We start from the raw sequence: 25,647 nt of genomic DNA, 5'->3' as shown, positions 1-25,647 counted from the left end.
TCACTTACACTTGTGTCTTATTATCTTGTTTAGTCTTGAATTTTCATTTTTTGGGTGAACTAACCCCTTAAATGAAAACACTCACAATGATAGCACTGACATCTGGATTTTTGTTTATTCACATCATTTTTTTCTTCCCCCCAGAATGTATTTTGTTGAATAATATTCACTTTTTCTGGGTGACTCGAAATTAACTTCTAATAAACGTTTATCATAGCTTCACCCAGACCAGGCCAGTCTGTTTTTAGTTTCCAGGAAAACATGCTATTTTAGACACACGGTTTCCTTCTTATGGCAGCGGGATACAGTGAACTGTTAGCCGACATATGCTACAATATCTCATGACCACGTATTTACTAAGGACTCCATTCCACTGAAAATAAAAAGATCCACCACAAAGACATGGTAATGAATTACATTCCATAGTTACAACTGTACACAGACTGACTGAACACATTCTCCCAACCTCCATTCATGCCAAAGCAGGAGGAAGCTCTGGGCAGTTGGCGAGAGGAAATGGCGTGGCTGGTCTGAGGTTTGGAGGAAGAATGGGAAGTATGCTGTTACTGTGGTGCTGGTCAGACAGCAGGCTTTAGGTTTCCTCACCACAGCTGCCCTGACCACATCTGTCCTTTGCTCTCACTCAATCTTCTCAGCCATTTAAGCTATAAAATGCTTCCTCACTAAATACGGCTCCACCCAACTCTTAAACTGTGTACATTAAAAGAACACCCCCTACTACACCCACATAACAGTGAATAAAACTGGCTTGTTTGGCTGTTAAAATTGTTGGAGCAGCCCAGCCAGCTTTTCATTCACATGTTCTGATGTTGTTTGTGGTCATCGTTGCCCCTTTATGAACAAGCAAGGAGCAATGATGAGAGGGAAAATGTCCATGCAAGCTAGATTCAATAAATAATAATTGAAGACCAAAATAAATAAAATATATGTTTTAAATCATTTGTCATTTCAAAACCTGTCATTTCAAAAAATTATATATATATATATATATATATATATATATATATATATATATATATATATATATATATATATATATATATATATATATATATAATTTTTATATATTATAATAAAAAAAGGGTTGCACATACTTTTTGTAACACTGTGAGATATTTATGAAATCATCTAAACTCAAGCAAAGTCAGACATTATCCTCAATGTCCTTTTTCTGGCCTATATATTCTTTAAGTTTAAGTTAAGAAGCAAACTGGCTATGGCATGCAATAGGTGCTATTAAACCAAATATAGTTTTAAATATATTGAATATTATTGAATAATATTAAATAATTAAAAAAAGAAAGAAATTGTCAACATTTGTCAACACCATTTGATTTTCTGTGGTGAGAATTTAGATAAGCTAAAATTGAGTTCCATCCATTATTGTCAGTTAATTCTGAATCATATTTAAATACTAGATTTGCAAAACATCCTCTTATACTAGTTTAATTCATTAGCTGTTGCCTCTCACTCCTATCACATTTCTATGTTTTATCATATCTCTGAGGGTGAGTGTTAAATTACACAGATTATTGATATCGTTATTCCTCCTTTTAACCATCATGCATCATACAACTTCTTACAATAGTGAGATTTAAGAATAGATGTTTCTATTTTTTTTTTACTATTATTGCTTAATTATACATACCAATATATAAACACAAACATTCATTGTTTTATTTTATACATTTTTCTTCAAATCAGTTAATTTTATTATTGCTTGCAATAAAATCATGCTGATCATCGATAGGCCTGCATGAGAATTCTGTTATTTTAAGCATGTTGAATCAGCTCTCCATACGATAGTGTTATTCTATATCTTTGAAAACTTCCGAACACAAAAAGACCAGTCTGATAACAAAAGTATGCAAATTGACTAATATAACACAAAGGAACTGGTGCTAGAATTTTTTTTTTGTTTGTAGCCTATATTTTTATTAGTAGGCTATTAATTAGCGCATTTATTTTTGCTACGTGTGTTACCTTTGCATTCATGTAAAAGATATGATGTCGTTAAATGGGCTGACATAATAATGATAATATGAAGCATTAGCCTATTTAAATTCAAGTAAATTTCGAGACAAATTAACAAATCTGTGCATTTATAGTTTCAGTATGTTTCTGGGCAATTAATTATTGAATAATGGATTTTATATAATTTACCATGCTATTTATAAAAACCATTGACTTTTAATTATAAATGACTTTTATTCGCGACTTACTACGGTCAACGGAAACGGAAGTTGGTCCTCCAGATAATAGACACGGATGTATCCACACTTTAGTTCCTACAGGAAACGTACAGTGTCGCCTGATTAAAAACGCCCAGAAAGTTTAATTCTTTTTCGCGTCATTCTTTTAATTCATTTTAAATAAGTAAATGTGCTTCCATTGGATTAGTGTAACTTTGGTTCACGAAAGTCCACAACATTTGAATGTTTTCAAGCTTTTATTTTCTTGGATAGTGTTGACAATGATGCGCTTCTCATAATTATTATTTTTTCCCTTTTTGCTATGACTACACAATAACATCATTCCCATGTAAGAACTACTGTCAGCCGACCTGAACTGCTGCTACTTCTGTCGCTCCAGCCATCACAGAAAGCAGACATGGCTCATGATATCCTCCCAGGCATGGAGAGCTCTGCTATCTCTGTCTTGAAGAGAGCTGTGGAGCTTGATCACAGCTCACGCTTACAGGAGGCTCTGGTGTGCTACCAGGAAGGGATCCAGCTCCTGTTGGATGTACTGAAAGGTATATGCCAGAATTCTGGAAATGGTAAATGTGCTCTTTTGCTGATGGATTTAAATGGTGGCCTGAATATAATCACTGTTTTCCTAGCTGTTAAAGATGACTCAAAGAAGGTCCACTACAGAGAGAAGATTAAGGGCTACATGGACCGAGCAGAACAGATCAAAGACCATGTGAACAAATTGAAAGAAGGTAAAAAAGTGGTTAAACCAAGTATTTTAAACTGGGTTCCTGAGACCACAAGGAGGCGGCAATTGAGTGCTAGGGTAGGGTCAGTGTTACTTTTAAAAGTAATGCATTCGATGTAAATGTGCACTATGTAGTATTTTTGCAGTAAAATATCCAAAAACCAATTGCGTCATATCTGCGTTACCCTCAGTTTCCGGTTTTAGTCTGCAGAAGCGCTTTTCTCTTAGCAGTGTGAACAAGCGAACGCACAGAGTAATGTCATAACATAATTTTAAACACACTTAAATGTATCTAATATGATAAATAGAGCTGCATCACCTCATACCAATAACTGGAAAAGCGGAAATAGTGCGCGCGCCCGGCGACTGTGTCCCGTCCCAATAAAAGTCCCGGTGTTCGCGAGGCGGGTGTTTACTCTGCTTCATACTACAGTAACGTTAATAACCGCATTCATGAACGTGATTTCTCCCCGAGTCCTATTTTCCACCGGTTGTGAGGTGAAGACCACATGTCCCAAGATGCTGCGCTCAAACTTGCCGTCATCAAACTACGCCTTTTTTTTTTTTAATAGGCGACTTCTAGTGGACGGAAAGTTGCATAGTGCACCTTTAAACACACTTAAATGTATCTAATACGATAAACAGAGCTGCATTATCTTATACTCATGACCGGAAAAGCGGAAATAGTGCGGGCGCCCGGCGACTGTGTCCCGTCATAATCATGATGCATTCATGTGCTCTCGGGAATTATCGTAAATACGAGTTTCCTAGGTAAAAATTGCTTCTGAACGCCCTCACATTTCACAATTTGAATGGGATGAGCTTGTAATCGCGACTTCAGAAATGGAATTTATCAAATTTCCGATAGCACGTGAAAGCGGCATAAAAGTCCCGGCACACACAAAGTGTGTTTGTATAACAATCGCTCCAGCAGCCGTGCTCAGCTCCACAACACTCGGTCCTGCTCTGCTTCATACTACAGTAACATTAATAACCGCATCCATCAACATGATTTCTGCCCGAGTCCTATTTTTCACTGGCTGTGAGGTGTAGACCACGTCTCAAGATGCTGCCCCAAGATAATAACAATAGGAACAATATATTTTCCAACTAATACTTTACACGTATTAATTATAATATTACTTTTTCGCAGTATAAATTGGGTATCGAAAATATAAAGCTGCCTTTTAAATTTTAGAGTGGGGATAATCAAAGTTGTCGGTCTATGACATCTAAATGATGAAAATTTATTTATTTTATTTATTTATTTAAATTTTACTATTCACATTGACTGTTAATTTTCATCATTGTTATCTGTCAGAGGGTAAATACCATGAGCAGATAAAGATAGCTGACAGCTCCACTGGTTTCAGCTATGAATCCCTCTTTAAACCATACATCAGAGATGGGCTGACAGAAGTCTGGGTGGAGGACCCCTATGTGCGGCACGTCCATCAGGTAGAGACTACAGTGATGCTCCTAGATTTAGCAGTTAATAAAATGCTGAGATGCAAATGAACTGAATTACAGAGTAAAACACGTTACAAATGTTTTGCTTTGCAGTTGTATAATTTTCTTCGTTTCTGTGAAATGCTGCTGAAATGTCCATGTAAAGTCAAGACGATTCACCTTCTGACCTCACAGGAAGAGGTACAGTTTTATAATTTTTTACGTAAGTGGTATAAGTTAGGATACTATACATTGGCTTAATCATGTGGTTTTCCAGGACGGCTCGGCTTCGCAAACCAATGCCCTGGCAGAAATAAAGCAGTCGCTACAGAGCCAAAATATCTCTCTGGACATTCAGTACTCCGCTACTATTCATGACAGGGAGATCAGGTACATAATGTTCTGTGTGTTAGAATAAACACACTGGGGATAATGTCATATCATTGTCTATCTGTTGTATATATCAATTTTGTTTCCTCAGGTTTAATAATGGTTGGATAATTAAGATTGGCAGGGGACTCGATTATTTCAAAAAACCAAAGGTATCTAATACAATCATGTTCATTAAGCATTTATACCTGTGAAATGTTATCTATTGGTGAGTGTCTGCATAAGAGCTATATGAAAATATAAGCATTTTCTCTTTTTTTTAAGGGTCGCTTCTCTGTAGGATACTGTGATTATGATTTGAGAGAGTGTCATGAGACCACCGTGGATGTTTTTCATACTAAACACACTAAGAAGACTTTATCTTAAAAAGCTTGCCAGAAGCTTCTCCACCTTCTGGCATATTTATGGGACTTTGTTTCAAATGCAGTTCTCACACACCTACCTGGAGGAAATGGAAATTGTGCCTTTCAATCCCACTTTGAGCTTTTTATCGTGCAGATGAACTGATAGTATTGGCTTTTTTATAACGTGCTTAAATGAATTGCAGGGGAATGTTGAGAGGCTCCTGAGACCTACTTGCTTCATTGCTTAAATTCTGCTGTTTTTAAACATTTTGCATACAGATATTTTTGGTTTATTATCCGGTCTGTCACTTTAATTATGGTTAAAACCCGAAGTACAGTTGTAAATAAGTTAGTAATGTGTAAAATATTTTGGTCGCCAGAATGTGCCATTGATTAAAAATGTTTTGTAAGGCTATTGTTTATTATGCCATTTTCTGTACAACAGCAGCGCCATCCTGTGTTCACTGGATGACCTTTCAGTCATACTAGAAAAGGGTATGATTTGCGTTATATTACACTTTGTGTTCAACGTCACGCATCTCTTGATATGACGGTGTTTTGCTCCAGCGTCTCCGTTAAAAAGCGAGTGAATGTTGGAGATCACCTCAACTTCACTTTCTCTAGGATTTACATCAGCATGTGAGTATAATACGCGACTACATATATTTATATTAGGTTTTATGACAAGAATGGCAGTTGTATTAATTTTGATTTGAGATATTGTTATAGTGGTTACCGTAAGTTTTTATTTAGTCCTTTTAATTAAAACGTACTAGGCTAATATCCAATATTGGGACGTCCACAGTCATTTTAAAAACGATAACCGACATTGTTTTATGGATTTTTGAATATCTGTTTATGAAGTAAAATTTATATGGACCACTGGATATTGGGCATTTAAACTGTAATTGGTGTTTGTGAAGGGATAAAGACTGCTGTTGACTAATGATGCGGTGTGATAGCCTACTAATAACTACATCAAAAGCAGACGGTGTTGAGTTGTAGTTTTGTTTGCTTGGACATGTTTGTCTGAAATGATGCTTTGCCTGTCATATTAGAAACCAGTTACAATGAAACACACATGAATTCTCTGCGGGAGGAGATTAAATCTATAATCGCCTTTAATCTCGACTCGATATGTGCTCCTCATCAAATATAGAGCGTTCTCTCTAAATAACACCATTCATCTCTCAAGAGAACAGACTGGAGTTATGATGATGGGTGAATCTCATGAAACACATCCAAGAAGACATTAAGATTTTTTATTAATTTTTTTATTTATTATTATAACTATTTTCATGAGAATTAAGCCTTTTACGTTTTTTTTTAATTAGTTACGTTTTTGTTGTATTTTAGTAATGAATTTAATGTTTATAAAAAAATATTGTAATGAAACACTTAATTTTTTACTTTTATATTTTTATTAAATTAAACACCTGATTTTGTTGAAAAAATAAATAAAAATTCTTATGATTTTGAAGTGTAATTTATGAACAGATTTTCCAAAGGTTTTGTTAGATTCGCCCTGATGTTGATAGTGATATAACTACATGCTGCATGTGTAAATAATATTATAGATTTATTTATTATTAAAAAAAATTCAAGTGAGCTTATGTAGACATAGTTATTTCAGAGAATAAAATGAATGTTAAAATGAAAATGAAAATCTAAACAATACAACAATCTGCAGTTCAAAATGTTAACAAAATAGAAAACCAATGTTTTGACCAACAAAACAATTTGCCCTGACATTCATGAAAAATAACCTAAAATCTCACTCCTGGCTCTTGTCAGAATGTATGCTGTGTTTTAATTGAGATCACTTACCCAACTATTACACAAGCATGATTATTTTGCATTGTTAGTTGCAAGCTTGAATGCACAATTTTTGTTTGTGTGGCATAGACCATCCTGCTGATTAAGAGGAAATAAAAAGTAAAACATGAGATCAAATCTGTATATGATAAATGCACACAGGCTATAAATATCTGAAAAAATTTAGCTTACAACGGTAATGTATTTCCTTGTCCAGCAATATCTGGAGGAAATTAAGTGTCATCAGTAGTAAAATGTTGGAAAAATTTGGTTTACATAAAATGAAAAATATGTGCGTATTACTTTTGCACCCCCCTCAATATGCATGATAAAAATGTAAATTGACAGATGGATTGTATTCGAAGGCCAGACGCATAATGTAGGCTGGCTGAAAGTCACCCAGATGCTGAGCTGACTTTTGTCCAGTAGGAGGAAAGGAGAGGGATTTGTGGCCAACTCTGGATCCTGACACAGATTTATGCCTGTATCTGGGGCAAAGCTGCTCTGTGTGTTGTAGAGTGCAGGATACAAAACGTTCAATCCTCAGAGATAATGGGTAGTTAAATGAGAGAGTAACATTTTTAGGGTTAAAAAGTCAATGATGGAGATGTGCATGAGTACAATGGGCTGAGTACTTTTTTATTGTCAGCCAGTTGTCTGTCATTTCTTTATCTCACCTGTCAAACGTTTCAAATAGGCTGCAGCCTACTTTCACAGTTACTTATAGTAACACAGGAGGGAGTTGAGAGCTGTCATTGTCTGCACAGAAGGAAAGGAATCTGCTTAACTCCACCATATCACCTAATTACCATTTTAAACATATTCATGATCTCAGCATTACAGATTAGCAACGTCTGTTTATTTCTTGTCATGCACAATACTGATCAGTAGAGTCAGATGAATTTTTAGCATCATTCCTCTAGTGTTCAGTGTCACAGGATCCTCCAGAAATTATTGTAATATGCTGATTTGCTGCTCAAGAAACATTTATTATCAATGTTGAAAACTATGTGCTTTCTTAGGATTCTGTTCGAAAGAACTGCATTTATTTGAAATTATTGATTAATGCATCCTTTGTAACATTTTGTGCACTTTTTGATCAATGCAATGTGTCTACGTATTATAGGATTTATTTCTTAAAATAAACTTACTCACACATTTGAATTGTACAAGCAGTGTATACAGTATATATACATAAATTCTTTGCAACCTTTAAATGGCAACCTTAAAATTGAATGTGATGGTGTTTAAATTATTTGCATACAAAAACGTAACTACTCTGGCGTGTGGATGCAAATGACACGGATGACAGTTGTTCGTTGTCTTAGTGATATTTTCAACAGTCTGTTATACAAATCATTTAAAAACACAAGAGATATATATATAAAAAAAAAGACGTGATGCCCTGGTTACCTGCTGACTCACTCTGTTAATGTAAATTTTTTAATCAAATAGCTTCTTTATGCTTATTCTAACAACATACACACACACACACACACACACACACACACACACACACACTGTCTTGCTAGTCGAATGCTTGTGGTGTGTTGTATTGACTGCTGCCCTCATCAGCTCAGCTCTGCCTTTGGCCAGCAGCAGCACACTCTCAGTGCTCCAAAAGCTGTTTAGGAAGAGCATGTGTTGGAAATGTAACAGAGTTTGACAGTCAGTGTGTGTCCAACTCCTTACTACCAAACATCAATGTGGCTTTTTGTCCGAGCCTGCTTTTCCTTCACCTCTTCCTTGCTTTCTCTTCTGCCAGTTCCTATTCGGATTTTGCTCTTTCTCTGGTCTGGTCTCTCTGCATGTTTGTGACTGAGGAAGAGCTGTCATGGTTCATTGGCTGTAAGGACATTTGTTTCTTTTAAAAGCGAGAACAGAAGCAAAATAACGGAAAAGAGGAAAAAGGATTTTTACTGTCAAAGTAAGTCTTTTTTTATTGCTTAATATTATTTGAAGTACTTATTTTTTGTTGTCCATGGTAATTAATTACAATATATAATCTTCCACAGCTATTTATTAATTTACACTGTATAATATGAATTAGGGGAGCGTGGGTCACAACCTAACGTGGGGTTAGTTGTAACACATGGTTTAAAACTTTCCAGGATGCCATATCAACATTATTTAAGAAAGAAATTGCACCAAAATTAAAGATACATATTTAACCATAGCAAAAGTTAATTTCCTACTTAAGTTTATTTTTTATCTTTTTTTTGTTTATTTAAAATGAGAGTAATCTGATATTATTGCAATCGTATATGTTATTTAACAGTTGAGATCATTCTTTATTGTTGATCTAACAAGCAGAAGACATGAGCCGTGGTTTAAATCCCAGTTGTGCAGATGGGGTCCGTTCCAACACTACGTTACAATGAGCTCCTATTGGAACTAAATTATATTCTATACTTTTAATAATTCTATTGAGAAACCATGAGAAAAAGGTGAATAAAGAGTCAATGTTCAGAGATTATTACTCATTATGTTTTGAACTATGCTGTTTAGCTGTATTTAGCCATGTGTTTGTTGTCAAATTATTTTATATCAAAAGTTAATAATTGTATTTTATTCTCAAAATATTTTACTTTGTCTTGGTTATGTTTTTGATTATATCAGATAACATTTTAAGCTATCATATGGTCATGTTACAATGTACCCTGCCTATGTTGTCACATTTCACTTCCATCATTTCAGGTTAAATCAAGAAAAAAGTATACACTGTATTAATGAAACAAAGCCACATATTTGTGTTAGACATGTGAAATTAATGTGGGAAAAATTAAATACTTTGAACCCCAAGTGGATTTACACAAACTGAGAAAGTCAAAGGTTGTGCCACACTCTCCCCTAAAATCAGTTAGAAAAGGTAATATTTTGTTGCGTTTTTTTACAGTGCATATAGAACTGGGTAATATAAGGTAACTAAAATTAAAGGGGTACTTCAGTGCTGGGAAGATGAATGTGTATTTAAACTTGGTCATTAATGTAGTAGAAATGTGAAATTATTTTAGAATTTGGGGCCCTCTAGCCTGAGAAAAGCCTGAAAATGTATTTTTGGCTCGTGGATAAAAGACACCAACTCCCAGGATGCACTTGCTTCGCTGCCCTGTAAGGCCACTCCCAAAGCCACCGCTACTGGATTAGAGGAACACTTGCCCTCTAAGCAGACACTACAATTAAAAACTGAACTGGTCTGTTCAATATAATGTAAGGGAGCCGAGTGTCACGGCATGAACACACAGGAGTCAGATTACACACATCACGAGAGCTGAGGTAAGCATGGCCGCAGCATACATTCACATTGCGTGTTCAATCTGCCATGTTTTCAGTTCATGCCTTTGGAAGCTTAACTTTCATAGGAATTCGTTTGAAAAGTTGAAACATTCACTTTGCTCCGCTCTGTTTACATGAAACGGCTCTGTTTCTATACAAAGCCATATGCTTAATCGCTGAAGTAACCCTTTAAGGTTAGGTTTAGGGGTAGGTTTGGGTTTAGTATCTAGTTATTACACAGTTATTGCAATTACTATAATAAGTGCATAGTATGTACATGGGGAACAGCAATATCAAATAAAATGCCACCTAATATTTTTATTCAGCGAGGATGCAAACTGATCAAAAGTTACAGTAAAGCATTTCTTTTGGACTTTCTATTCGTCAAACAATTCATCAAATTTTTCAACATTGATAATAATAAATGTTTCTAAAGCACAAAATAATCAAATCAATGATTTCTGAAGGATCATATGACACTGACGACTTGAGGAATGATGCTGAAAATTCAGCTTTGCCATCCCAGGAATTACAGTTTAAAATGTATTATAATAGAAAACCATTATTTTAAATTGCATTAATATTTAATTTGTTAACAAATGACTACAGACTTGGTGAGCATAAGACACTTTTTTTCCCAAAAGCAAAATCCCCAGTCTTTTGGACAAATGGTAGTTTTTGGTCCACTATTTTTCTCCTACAGTGTGTATGTGTCATGGCAGCATTTTTAAGGCAGTCCTTTTCTCTTGGGCTGTTCCAGAAGTTTAAGATTATTCTGTAGTTGTAGGATTAGTGCTCAGTGAAACCTTACAGTGATATCCTCCCAGCCCCAAAGATTATTTTCATATTCCATGTGACATGTGTCTGATGCTACTGTAGGTATATCAGCCTCTCTTTTTTTGACATAGGCATTAAATGCTTCCACTAAGAAAAATGCCACATGTTGACAAGCTGTTACATGCTGATAACGTATTCATAATCTTTTATCCACTGCATAGTGCACTGCATTTTTTTTACCCCTCGGAAGGTTTTTAAGAAAATCCCTTAACCTCACAAGAATTCAATCTTGTGTATCCAAACATGAAGACTTATTTTATTTAAATTTATTTTATTACATGCTGAGTTTATTTCACAATAGACAGCAGATGTCTTTAAAAGGGAAGGACTCAATGGACTTTGCATGTTAGTGCATATCTGCATTATCAAGGCATGGTCAGTGATAAGAAAGGTTTGTTGTCATAATAAAGGATACAGACGGCCATAAGATTGAAATAAATGTGACGCACATTGTCCAAAATAAGGACACAGTCTCACTTGTTTCACTCAATTTCCATGTGCTCAAGACAATTGGTTCCTGGAGGTATTCAGGGCGGTTGGTGGTAACCTTTTTGACATTAAGTGACTCTTTTAATTCTTCTTGTTTGTGCTGCATGGTTTAGTACAGTAGCGCAGTTTCTAAATAAAACTGAGGAACAATGACAGTGACAATGAGGAAAGATTACCACTTATCTGATTTTAATAATATGCTTTATGTGATTCACACATTTACTTATGTTTAAAAGTTAAATAGTTTCAGATCTTTAGTGTCACATGATCCTTTAGAAGTGGTTCTAATATGCTGATTTGCTGCTGAAGAAACAGTATGCGGCTTCATATTTTTTTTAAAACTGTGATACATGATTTCAGAATACTTTGATGAATACAAAGTTTTTAAAAAAAGGATAGAAATGATCTATAATTATAAATGTCTTAACTGTACTTTTGATCAGCTTAATGAATCCATTAAGCTGTATTATTCTTTTCTTTAATACAAATCTTAATGATTTCAAACTTTTAAACAGAGGTATGTTTGTAAGATACACATCGTCGGTGGTCCAGATGAAAGCACCTGTCTGGTCACATGGAAAATATGACTGCAAAAGGAACCTTTGGTCTCTGTTGGGTTAAGAAAAGCATTCTCTTATCAGATACAAATTACGAGAAGAGAGAATTAGCCTCGTTTCCACATCAGAGATATGACATACTGTACCTCATGTATTTCACATGACAATGTACTCTTCTGCTGTTAACAGCTCTCATAGTAGGTTGGGAGTTTAAGAACAACAGTTACCAGTTAATTATATTAAATGATAATTTTCCATACTTTAACTAATCTGACATTTTCAATTGACAATTCCACTGATGTTTTTACCAACCCCTCCTGTATTTTTTTTTACTCCTCATTCCATCTTGTCTGATTTCTGTGTAACTGTCCTCATTAACAGCTGTAACCGGTGAAGATGAATGTTCTGGAGGCTTCAGGAGACCCAGAGGGAGAAGGCAGTGACGACTTTACAGGTCAGAGGTCTTTCAAAAAGGCTCAGTGTTCACAGTTCTCACAGTATACTAGTTCTAAAAAATAATAAATCACTGTCGGTTTGCTGTAATATATAAATTAATCTAAAGGCAGGATATGTTTAATGTTTAGGAAGGAAGAAGTCTAGGTTAAAGTCTTTTAAGTCACGCCTGTTTGGGAAGATAAAGAGGAAAGAGGACGACGGTGGTATGAAGCAGAGTCAGTCTGAAAGTGACATCGCATGGGGTATGGACGATTCAGAGTAAGTGTTCACATTGATTATCAGCATGACTTGAAAATCTACACTCGCATATGCATGGTGGTACTTTGAAACAATTTAAAGCTCAGGATGATTTGATGATCCTTTGTGTGCTTATTTAATTGAATGTGCCGTTGTTTGTGTGCTAAATCTTAAAAGTGTGTTTAAAAAACTGTACTTGCAGATAATAGAATATTAATGAAATAAAAGGCCACTTAAGTGTATTCAAAGGGATAGTTCACGTACTTACTCTCAACATTTTCAATTTTGGGTGAACTATCTCTTTAAAGAGAGTTGACTGTTTCTTTACACACTTAAGTACATTATCAACAAGTACACTTTGTTGAACTTTAAAGTACATTTTAAATCATGTTTAAATACTCTTGTGATGTAATTTAAAGAAGTACACTTATTTGGATGTTTACTAACATTCTAACGCACGTGATGTATTTAATATTCATTTTAACTGTATGTATTATTTGATATTACAATCAAAGTTAATGTATTTTGAATGTAATAAATTGCATCATTCATCATTACAAATGTATTTAAATAAATTGCATACATGTTTCAATAGAGTGACATTATAATATATTTTAGTTTTCTATAAATGCTTGTTAGTACATTTGGCTGTACACCCTAACCAAATTACACCCTAACCATATATTCATATACCCAGTACACCCTAACCATATATTCTGGGGCCGTCGGCAATCCTTGACTGCTAAGGGGTTAAAGACAATGTAAAAAGTATCTACTTTACATTTACATTTACATTTAATCATTTAGCAGACGCTTTTATCCAAAGCGACTTACAAAAAAGGGGAGAGCAATAGAAGCAACGAAACAAACAAGGCCAACAACCTGTAAGAGCTGTAAGAAGACTCAGTTAATTAGCACAGTACACAATTTTTTAATTTTTTTAAATTTTTTTATAGCCATCTACAATAGCCACCTACAACAAAAACTCACGTATGCAAAATACGGAACACTGGATTTTGATAGCCATGATAACAACCCATTAGGACTAAGGCTGTTGCCCCAACTGTTGTCGTTAAGCAGATTCAGTGGGCCAATGGGTTGGTTTTGTATGGCATTCTAGCTAAACGCGCAGCAGTAGGCATCTACAACAAAAACTCATGTACGCAAAATACAGTACACCGGATTATGATAGCTATGATAACTATGTAACACACCTGCCTGAACTTTAGGGGTTCAGCTATAATGCATTTAATATAAATTTGAACTATGATACATTTTCATTTAATTGCAATTAGCATTAAAAATGAAGTGTCCAAAAACATTACATTCAGTTCCTATTAAACATTCAGTTCATATTCAGTTTTATTCCTTGAAAGTATATTATTTTCCCAAAAAGTACTCTTTTTAAAGGTATGGTAAAGTGTACTTTTTTTCAGAAGAAAATTCTTTGCTTACATCTTCTTTGCTTCTTACATTTTCTTCAAAGTTACTCCATGCTGGGATCCCGGGCATTTTCACATGACAGCATTTTTCAGGCAGAGCACAGTCATTCAGACACTGAACCGCTAAGAATTCTGTCTCAAGAGAACATTCATGGCAAAATTCGAGCTCTTCAGGTGAGTACACACACACACACACACACACACACACACACACACACACACACACACACACACACACACACACACACACACACACACACATGTTGGTCTATGTGGTTTACAGGGACTCTCCATAGGCATAATGGTTTTTATACCGTACAAACCGTATTTTCTATCCCCTTACACTGCCCATGCCCCTAAACCTACCCATCACAGGAAACATTCTGCATTTTTACTTTCTCAAAAAAACATCATTTAGTATGTTTTTAAGGCCATTTGAATTATGAGGACATTTGATATGTCCTCATAAACCACATTTATAGTGTAATACCAGTGTAATACCCATGTAGTTATACAAATTTGTGTCCTCATAAACCACATAAACAGGCTCACACACACACACACACACACACACACACACACACACACACACACACACACAAAACTAGGTAACATTTGTTCTAAAATTACATTTGTTCTATCTTAAAGGGGACACATGCCCATTTTTAAAAGATGTAAAATAAGGCTCTGATTTCCCCAGTGTGTATGTGAAGTTTTAGCTCAAAATATCATATAAACAATGTTTTACATCCTGTTAAAATTGCCATTTTTGGGGGGTGAGTAAAAACAGTTTTTGTGTATGTCCCTTAAAATGCAAATGAGCTGATTCTCCCTGCCTGTTCTTTCAAGAAGAGGGCAGAGCTTTAAGAACTCGTGCAACAACAACAGAACATGTTAGAAACTAACAAGTTCAGTTTAAACAAAAATGCCTAATGAGCCTGAGAACTGTCTGTAAAAAAAATTAGATAAACTGTAAAAAAGTTCAAGCTCTACCTTTTCATTACTGCCATGCGTGACCAGTATCACTTCGGAGACTAAAAGCTGGATCATGAACAGTTGGTACTGATTTTGGTACAGAAGTTACCGGGTTGTTCTTTTTCACGTTTTCTGACTTGGTAGATGCACAGGGGACCCGATTATAGCACTTAAACAGGGAAACAGGTCCCCTTTAAGTACTGCACACTTTATAAACATACATCAATGTGATTGACAAATGTAATTTAAACTGTTTTTATTAAGACAATGAAATTGAAAGGTCTTCCCCCCCGGTTGATCAGATTAAACTTCAGCAGCAGAAGATGCATCTAGGTCCTCCTCCTGTTCTGTTGCCTATTAAACGTTGTGAAGACTTAGGTGGAAGTTCAGAAGATGACGGCTTTCCTCGTAGCCCCCCTGAAGTGTCCCGCGGTGAAGGACTATACATGAGCATATCGAACAAGGTGCTTATAGCAGCAGTATCCCAGTATCTTTATTGTGATGTGGTGCCTTGAAATGTATGTGCATGTATTGGTAAATCTGCACAGCTTTGGCCTTTCAGACTAAATAATCATTGATCAGACATCTGCATGAGTTTTGTAGCTTGACCTATTATCAATGTTGTGTCTCCATTACTGCTGAAACTACCAGTTCTTGCTTAATTGTGTTAATTGTGTGCTTCTCTTCACCTTTCAGGCCTCTTCACAGCCTCTCTCTCCTCGGCCAATAAGCCCAGCACCTGTACCCCTTTCCCCACTTGCCCCTGTCTCAGGGGTAGACTTCAGCACCCCTCCACGGTTCACTTCCCTCCTGGACAACTCTGCTGCCCGTCACCGTATGTCCCTCAAACCTAAGAACCAAAGGGCCAGTGCCAAGAACAAGAGGGTGATCACTTCAGTGTCTTTTCATGGTCCTTTCTAAACTATTATCCATTTCTGTAGAGAGCTGCAGTAATGATGTATTTTTGTAGGACAAACTGAAAGTTAGTGTCAAGCTTGAGACAAGTCTTTGATCGTTACTTAAAAAGTTGTAAAGTTTGAGTTACAATAGTTTGCAAGAGCTTGATTATAAACACAACAAGGTTGTAAAAGTCATGACGTTTAATGCCCCCGACAACGTCTGTTTATGGTCCCAGTGAACCAGAAGTTGCAACCAGTGTTTACTTCAGTGTTGTGACATTGCCAAGTGAAAAGGAATATATTGAATACATGTACATTTATATTTATGCATTTAGCAGACGGTTTTATCCAAAGCGACTTACAACTCAGGAGTACAGTAAGCAAGCTGTCAAGAAGAGGCAAAGAAACGCAAAAAGTGCCCTAAATACCAAGATTTGTATACTACTCAGAGTAGCAAAAACCAGAAAAAGGAAAGGAAAAAATAAAAAGTAGTGGAGGAAGAGTTTAGAGTTTAACAAAAAAAAGTATGATAAGATTAAGTGCTCATGGAAGAGATACGTTTTTAGCTGTCTTTTGAATGAAGCTAGTGATTCTGTCGTGCATATAGAGAATGGAAGAACGGTTCACCAACGAGGAACAAGGAATGAAAAAGTTCTGGAGAGGAATTTCATGCCTCTCTGTGATGGTACCACAATCAGCTAATGAGCGAAGGCTTCTGGTGGGGGTGTAGACTCGTAGGATTTAAAGTATATGGGTGCTGGGCTTGTGGAAGATCCATAAGCAAGAGTCAGAGCTTTGAATTTGATCCGGGCAGCGAGTGGTAGCCAATGCAGAGAGATGAAAAGTGGTGAGACATGAGCCCTTTTGGTCTCATTGAAGACAAGACGTGCTGCAGCGTTGTGGATCATTTGCAGTGGTTTGATTGCACATGATGGAAGATAGCGCATTGCAATATTCAAGTCTAGAAACGACCAGGGCTTGGACAAGAAGCTGTGTTGCATGCTTCTTAAGGAAAGGTCTGATTTTCCTGATGTTGTGCACTGCAACACAAAACTGCATGACCGAGTTGTCTTTAAAATGTGGTCTTTGAAGGACAGCTGGTCATCAAAGATTACTCCAAGATTTCTGACCATCCTTGAAGGGGTAATCAAAGATGAACCTAGCTGGATGGTGAAATCGTGTTGTAGGGTCGGATTAGCAGGGAAGACGAGCAGCAAAACGATAGAGAATCGTTTTTATTTTAGTGCACCTCCTCTCTATCCCTCGCTCTTAGCAGACTGACGGGGCTAAGGATATTCAACCAAGGCTTTCAAATGATGTCATTAGAGAAGGAACACCATCCCAGAGCAGAAGCAAATCTTCAGATTTTGATAAAAGATTACCATGTCAAAACGATTTTTTTTTTGTGTGTTTTAACTTGTTCCACTTCCCCACATGACTAGTAATGTGGGCTAACAAAGTAAATAGGGTCAATTTGATTTCATGACCACTTTATCCTCCCATTTAGCCACTTGTTAGCAACCACATCTTTCAAGACATGTGAAACATTAAAAAAAAACCTAGACTATTACTGATGTATTTTTGTAAGAGTACAAACCTTGAAAACACCACAAGCTTGTAGTAAACACAGACCTTATTCAGGATTTTATCCAAAAATCCATTGACATGACTTCAGGATGACGGAACCAGAACTGCAAAAATGCTATCTCCTTTCCAGATTTAACGACTTATTCCTGCAGCACTCTAATGGTTTTTGGAAAAACTTAAATTGATATTTTCCTTAGGAAAAGGAAAAGCTATGAAATATGAACTGTTATGGAAAACAGTTAATATTTCATAGCTTTTCTTATGATATTTACCTATTTTTTTATCTCTCACCTTGTATTTCCTATGCAGGCTGGAAGCAGAGCACGATCTGAGAGTTTGAACAATCTGGACTGTCCATTGACTATCAGGGTGGAAGAGGAAGTGCAGGCTCTCGTAAAAGAGATCCCACGTGCTCGCTCTTATTCCTCTCAGGTCTTGCGCCCAGGGGAGAGGCTAACGGCTTCACAGATCAAGAGTTTTCCAGTTTCACCTTTAATGTCTCTGCAGACTGCTGGAGATAGTAGACAAGTTTCTGCCGAACCTGAGCTTGAGAGAAAAGTCCTATCCACGTCACCTCCGAGCCCTAACCTAAGAGAGATGCCTCCAGCTGAGTCGCCAGTAGCCAAACCGCCAATCCCAGTGGATCCAATTGATAGAAAGGGAAAAGGAGAAGTAGGTGAGAAGCTCAATAGCTTCAAACTTCTCAAGAACAGCCAAAATAACCTTGTGTCAACTGAAAGACCAAATGTGAGTACCACACCAGAACTGACTCTCGTGAAAGATGAGAAGTTTAATGCTATGCAAATACAAAACAGGACGGACGCATTGAGCAAATATAATGTTCAGAATGCAGTAAATATAGAAGAGTGTATGCCCTCTACTCATGCTCCAGCCAGTGTGATTTGTGGAGTAAATCTAAGACCATCATCTCTGAGAAGAAACGCACCCTCTACAGAAGAAAAACAAGAGTCCAAGACACTTCAGCCAGTCAGCACAGTGTCAGCTGTTAATCAGGAAGATCACCCTCAAAGAGAATCCATAAAGCCCCAGAAAACTTTGTCTGGATCATTCCACTTCAGTGTCTCCTCAGACAAGAATCAAGAACGCCAGAGGACTGCAAGCTTCACCGGAGTAGTTAGGCAAGCTGGACTTAACGAAGAAGCTGCAGAAGCTACACCTTCTTTAAATTTCAAGAAAGAGCGGCAGGTTAGTTCACAAGTTGAGAAAACAATTAAAGACCCATGTGCTAACTTACCACCAGCATCAAAGAAGGAAGACAAAACAGACACCGATCCAGTGATGCCAACAAAAGAGGAGAGTCAGGACAAAAAGGTACAGGAGATTGGTGTAGAGGCTACTGAGGAAGAAGTACAGGAGCTGGCAAAAGAGGCATTTGAGGATGTGATGGAAGACATGACTGGGGGAAAAGGGAGGGAGACTACAAATGCATTTGGAGTGAGGCTTCGCTCTACCTCTCTTTCGCTAAAGTTTCGATTGGACAAAGCTCAATCAGAAGACAAGGCAAAACGCCACAATGTTGAAGTCAGGTCACCTACTCAACCTCTGGCCTCACAGTCTGATTCAGCCAGTTATGTAGAACCTGAAGATCAACACAATGGCCCGGGGTCTATAAGACTCCATGCCAAACTCAAAAACCCTTCTCTCCAAGCCGATGAGTCCTCAACCTCAGTTCAGTTCTCCAGTTCACCACCCAAGGGTTTCTGTAGAGACAAAGAAAGAGCTGGCTTTCTCAGACACGCTGGTAAGTTTAGTTTTGTGGCTTCCCATGGTGCCTGGAGATTAATCCTTTGAATTATTTAGTTTGCAATTAAGACAAATGTGAACAACTACATTTCGTATGAGGATGATATTTCAGGTCATACCAGGAAAACGTCTGTGTGCTTGTCTGATTCAAAGCATTTAGAAAGCTGCTTTGTCCAAATGTTAAACTGTGCCCATCTGACTCTATCTTTAATTACACTGATAGTGGATACTCAACTGAGTAAACAAATAGCAGATTGTGCTCATACATCTCTGTTCAAGTTATACCTCTTCTGATTGAACTGACAGATGACTTTACTAATTCATTAAACCAATAAAGTATTTATTATCTTTATTTCCTTATTAATGTTTAGTCATTTTTAGTATAATTTTAAAAGAGTACAGTGTAGAACAGTGAGCAGTGATACATGATTATTAGAAAAATAGGCTAGGGAATCATAAATAATTGAAGGATTCTGGTTGCTTAATGCTCCATTACAATCCAATAATTGCCCTTAACTATAAAGATTGTGGTAAATTTTTTTGTAATTTTGTTTGAAAAAGGACTACTCTCAGTACAATAAGTAACTGCGCTGATTTAATTGCTGTGTTTTTGATATACTGAAAAATATATTGAAGATATATCAAAATATATTTTGATATACTGAAAAGAGTCATTCTTTTTGCAGTCATGCTACACTAATTGTCACAACAACGGAAGTGTGTATGTTGGATTGTTGGATGTTGTATTTTTTCAACTTATAATAGTCATTTCTCTACTAAAAAATCTTGATAAAAAATGATTAGTTCCCAACCCTAAACAAAAGTGTTTTATTTCTAGAATCAGAATCCTTTGAATCATAGACTCATAAATTGTGTCCTACAAAGTACATAAAATGTACTCAACTGTCTTGTGTATGAATTTTATAAGGATTATTTTATCATTAGCCAGAGTCTGATAGTTCCTCTCCCTCCACTATTTAAAGGGGGGGTGAAACACTCAGTTTCAGTCAGTGTCATGTCAATCTTGAGTACATATAGAGTAGCATTGCATCCTGCATATCTCCGAAAAGTCTTTATTTTTTTTATAATTATATAAGAAAGATGCGCTGTTCCGAGTCTTTCCGAAAAAAGCCGAGCGGGTGGGGGCGTATCGTGTGGGCGAAGCTAAAGAATGACGAGTGCGCGCCGCTGTTATTGTGTTGAGTGCGTCGTAAAGCTTTGTCATCCCTAACAGCGGGAAAAAACTTTATTCAAAATAAAAAAATGGCTTTTAATCAGATACAGCCATACATCTATGATCCGGAATCAGACCCAGAGGCTGAAGTTGAACAGGAGCAGCAGCAAAAAACGACTAGAGCAGGACGTCTCTATGTGGTACAAGTTATACACTAACTATATAATATGCTTAGCGGCTTGTGTTATTTACATATTTATACTTGAATTATATCGTCGTATTTTTTGTCTTTGAAGGTGTACATGTGGGAAGTGCAGTTGTGCACGTGTGTGTGTGTGTGTGTGTTTACGCATGGTTTGTGTAGACAATTGTAGAAAGCGGACTGGTTTTGCACGGCAGGCTAGTGTTTACATAGAAAGACATGGAATAGTAGGCTAGCGCATTTGAATGAAGAAGCGCGCTTATTTAGTTCAACATATTTCCCCACTCTTTGTGTATTGTTGTTTGGAGTGCTTTTACAACACACAAACATAAAGTTACACATTAAGTGGCCAGCTAAACAAATGTACACGCACTACACATCGCATGCTCCATTGATCACTTAACTATACGTGATCATGTTTGGGCTACTTGATGGGCATAGGCAAAAACACAGACATTTGAAGCAGTCTTACTCACCGCCTGCGGTTCTAACGTTGGGACCTTTATCGTTGGGACTGCTCCATCATTCAGCATTAGGCGATCGGAAAATCCGGCGTCGAACTGGGCCTTGTTTATGAAACAGTCGGCACCGAAATGCAGTGAACAGACATAAACCTTTGCGCAACTAAGTTGCTGATCCGGAAAAGCAAATTACATCCACTGTTGCCTTAACGCGGGTTTTTTGGCAATCTGTACAGGACTGTCTTGGTCTGGCAACCAAAAACGCACTTTTTTGGTGACATTGTTAATTTCTTGAAGTCACATTACCTGTGCAGCGCAGCCTACGAGCCCCACTTTGATGGGCGTAGCCTGTTGCTTTCGCTCTCTCTCTCACGCTCTTCCGGTAGAATTGCCCGTACAAGGAAATTCCGACCTATTAACGTCAAGTGGACCCATGATCGAAAAAAACTTGCCGAAACTTATGACTAACCGGAAGTAGTATTTTTGACAAAGAAATACTCCCATCAAACGTCCACCTTAACTTTTGAAACTTTGTCTATGTTTAGTATGGGATTCCAAGTCTTTAACAGTGTAAAAAGATCTGTATGCATGAAACAGCATTTCACCCCCCCTTTAAGGAAGTCTGAGTTAAGAACATGAAGTGTCCAACATTCCACACTTGAGTTGGGATGCACCTTAGAATCTTTAGATATGTTTGAGAGTCTTAGTAGCATGTAAACAACATATCTGTGAGCACATCTGTTTTTCAAATTCAATTTCACACTCACCCATGTTACCCATGTTGGTTAGATCACCTCTTTCCATGCAAATGGGTGCTTTAGACTGAAATAAGCTGCATGGTATTTTGATAAATATATATTCTAATATGTGTATTTTCAGAACCTCCTCAGCCCACATCACCAGCCAGCAAAGACACTAAGATTGTAACTTCACCTCCTAAAGAAGGTACAGACTTGCCACGAGAAGAGACTACAGCAGTGTCCTCTCAGGAGAACGCACCAACATCTACAGCTACAGAGGTGTCCTGGATGGAGATGGCCAGAGAGAAGACCAGAAGTCTACAACAGCTTTTTACCAGTAGACTGCCTGAGTTTACTAGCTTGCAATCACGACCAACAACTTTGACCACAACACAACCACAAATGCAAACATCCACTTCACAAGCCAATCCAAAAATCATTCAGAACATTACAAGCCAACCGACAGCTACACAACCTCCTTTGAGAACTACAGAAACAAAACAAGGGCCATCTGCACAGCCCACTGGAAGATCCACGCAATATACCACTCAGCTCACTCCAATGCAACCTCAGACAAGGGCAACAACTAGCCAAAATTCAAATCAGACAACCACTAACCAATCTCAAATTGAAAGTACCAGAGAAATCCAGTTTCAATCCAAAACTAATTCAACAACAAAACCAACTCTGTCTACAGTTACATCATGTACATCAAACGTACAATCCACCACTCAAGCCGTACTCACGGCATGTGCACAAGCATGTGCACCACAGTCATCACCACTGCGAGCAGCATCACAGACCCCCACACAGGCTATACTGCGCCCCACGCCTCCCCCAGTTTATCCACATTTGTCTTCAAGCCCAAAGTTAACATCCCACCTAGTTTCCCAACAGTCTGCCAATACTGTGTCAAAGGATCAGACTCAGAATGAGGCGGGAGAGCCCACCGTAATCTCAGGGAAAGCTGACAGGGCGTCTGTGCCTCAAGGCAAGGGGACCGGGCTCGAGGATGGCAGACCGGTGTGGGCAGCAGGATTAGGAAACAAGACCTCGCTGGTGCAACGCTGGGAGACTCAAACAACTACTGCAACCAAGGTATAATTTTATTATCCATTTATATAACATTTATCTCCAAAGACACTTGATTTCTTCATTCATATACAAGCCAGTGAGATAGCACTATATCTCTATAAAAATAATATATTTCAGTCACGGACAGTGGTTTCACATGACGGAAACATGTACTTCAGGTACATGTTCAACTTCAAGTAGGATGAACATAAATTAATCAAGTTATTTGGACACATTTAAGTTTAGTTCATCCTATTACCTTTTGCATACTTTGTGTTAGCATGTAGCTTATCTAAAACGACCTCATTTATTATCTAAAAATGACAACATACACTACTGTTCAAAAGTTTTGAGGTTCCTGAGCTTTTTTAAAATGTTTTTGCAAGAAGTGTCTTAAGCTCACCAAGGCTACATTTATTTAAAAAAAATAAAATAAATACTGTGTGAAATAGTATTACAATTTAAAACAACAGCTTTTCTATTTAAAGCGGCAGTCCATAACTTTTAACTTGTTGTTATGTATATGTAATGTTTTGGGAATAGTTTAAGATGTCCTTTTTTAACTTATTTTAATAGACAGGTGAGCAGAAAGCCACATCAGAGTCCCAAAGCACATCTCAATCAACAGTTCCTCTCAGACCGATCTCAAAAGTCTCAGGTACAAGCACAGGATTTGACCCAAGTGTGTCAATGCGTAAGTGTGAGACACAATGTGTGAGTTTTACATGATTGCTACAATTCAGCCATATGCTTATATTTGCTGTTGATATTTCTAGAAGCATCAGTCTCTTCTGTTCCAATGAGGTCAACAGACCGAGAGGATAAATGGCAGCAGACACCAGTGCCACCCTCATCATCACCATCATCATCATCTCCTCTGCAGTCTGTTCGTGACAGTGCCCAACCATCCTGGATGGAGCTGGCCAAGAGGAAATCCATGGCATGGAATGATAAGACTATGGACTAAACAAAAAAACATGGAGGAAGAGTTTACAAGGACAAGACAAAAATTCAGTTGGATGTGTTTGAGTCTGTATATGCTTGAAAAGGAGGATCTGAGGACATTTTCACACTGAACTTGAATCCAAAGAACTGCACTCAAGTTAATGGTTCAGCGGAACTTCAGTAGATTTTGAAGTTGATGTTAAAGCAGTGTGGTCTTGATGAACCACTTTGGTTATGTATATTATTAAGGAAAACTTGAACATACAGCAACCATTCATCTTAATACTGTTTGCCTTCACAAACCTTCTCTTGAGAGCTGCTTGCATTCTCTCCATGTGAAGTATGAAAGTATGCACAGCAAATAGGTACCAACACTGGTGATGAAACAAAAGGGAGAAGTATACCGTGAGCTTTAAAGCCACATTTTCTTGCAACACTGGTTAAAGGCACAATATGTAAAATATTTGGATTCAAATATTAAAAAACAAACACTACAAGATTATATATTTTGTTGACATTATCCCAAATGTTTCAAAGAATTTTTAAATCCAGAGAAATAAGGCATTTTAACCAATACATGGATCATGTCTGTGTGTCACCAAAGACATCATACCTACAATGACAACAAACCCACGTTGCCCTGTTTCCTTTTATTTCTTCTTTTTTTTGTAGAAACCATGGAAACACCAAAGACACTTCAATAAGTTGTGTGTTTTATTAGACAGGTGAGCAACTGTTTAGACATTCATAGACAGAAAACTAATAATTGTTATATAGCTCAACACAGTTAGTCGTATTGTTTAAATCTTGTTTTCTTGATTTACTGCAAGTACCATGTTTTACCATGCCTAATATCAATCTAGCTTACTGCAGTGTGCACCAAGTGCATCATAGTAGCTACCAATCGAGCGCACAGAGTAGCATTATAACAACTTTCAACACACTCAAATGTATCTAATATGATAAAACAGCGCTGCTTTACCCCACATTCACGTGAGCAGCGGAAGTGGTGACTGTCATAATAAATCCATGAAATCAAGGCGTCATCGTCCTTTGTTTTGAATAAGCGACCTCTAGCGGTGAAAAATTACATATTGTGCCTTTAACAGCTGTTTTGTAAATGCACCACATTTTGTAAATACACATTTGTGTATTTTGTAATACATAGATCAGAGGTGGACGAAGAAAATGAGGAAAATAGATTCAGGTTCAGATTCGAGCAAAAGCACCCCGAGGGAGATCTCAGGAATACAGAAAGATGGTGTTTTACCCACTCACACGTGTGCAGACATACAGAACAACTATAGAATTGTCTCCCATGTACTATGTTGCTTATTGTTTCTCAGGTTTAAAAACTTGTATCATTGTTTTCTTGTGAAAATGTTTTTTTGAGTATTACTTGATTTTTTGTTTTTGCAATTACAATTTTTTTTTATTTCCATGGATTCCATCCAATAAGTTGTATGTATTGTTGTGACATTGTATCACTTGTTAATTTTCTGACACCTAGATGTCTATTATTGTATGTTAAATGTGTGGCTGAGCTTGCTTTAAAAAAAAAACCAACGTAACT

The 25,647-nt window shown here is 37.1% G+C and overlaps 2 protein-coding genes across 5 annotated transcripts; both read left to right on the top strand.

Moving 5' to 3' along the window:
- The first annotated feature begins 2,321 nt into the window (after positions 1–2,321).
- mitd1 (MIT, microtubule interacting and transport, domain containing 1) lies at positions 2,322–5,201 on the top strand. The gene is made up of 7 exons (XM_067443505.1): positions 2,322–2,776; positions 2,864–2,965; positions 4,283–4,419; positions 4,525–4,611; positions 4,688–4,800; positions 4,892–4,952; positions 5,065–5,201. Exons 1-7 carry the CDS (start codon positions 2,632–2,634, stop codon positions 5,164–5,166), a joined length of 747 nt encoding a protein of 248 aa, XP_067299606.1. The 5' UTR covers positions 2,322–2,631; the 3' UTR covers positions 5,167–5,201.
- Positions 5,202–5,660: 459 nt separating this feature from the next.
- cracdla (cracd like a) lies at positions 5,661–24,384 on the top strand. 4 transcript variants are annotated; one of them, XM_067443479.1, is made up of 11 exons: positions 5,661–5,783; positions 8,725–8,886; positions 12,500–12,572; positions 12,703–12,832; positions 14,298–14,427; positions 15,531–15,692; positions 15,925–16,113; positions 18,024–19,476; positions 22,195–23,153; positions 23,706–23,787; positions 23,906–24,384. In XM_067443479.1, the coding sequence occupies exons 3-11, from the start codon at positions 12,515–12,517 to the stop codon at positions 24,094–24,096; spliced, it is 3,354 nt and encodes a 1,117-aa protein (XP_067299580.1). In that variant the 5' UTR covers positions 5,661–5,783; positions 8,725–8,886; positions 12,500–12,514; the 3' UTR covers positions 24,097–24,384. The 4 variants fall into 4 exon arrangements, with proteins under 4 accessions (XP_067299580.1, XP_067299576.1, XP_067299579.1 ...); XM_067443475.1 differs by having other exon boundaries at positions 23,706–23,823; XM_067443478.1 differs by lacking the exon at positions 8,725–8,886 and having other exon boundaries at positions 5,718–5,783; positions 23,706–23,823.
- The last annotated feature ends 1,263 nt before the right edge of the window (positions 24,385–25,647 follow it).

The sequence above is a fragment of the Pseudorasbora parva genome, chromosome 5, assembly GCF_024679245.1.
Source record: "Pseudorasbora parva isolate DD20220531a chromosome 5, ASM2467924v1, whole genome shotgun sequence".
Classification (NCBI taxonomy): Eukaryota; Metazoa; Chordata; class Actinopteri; order Cypriniformes; family Gobionidae; genus Pseudorasbora; species Pseudorasbora parva.
Note: the sequence above shows the minus strand (reverse complement) of the source record. Positions and strands in the feature narration are given on the sequence as shown.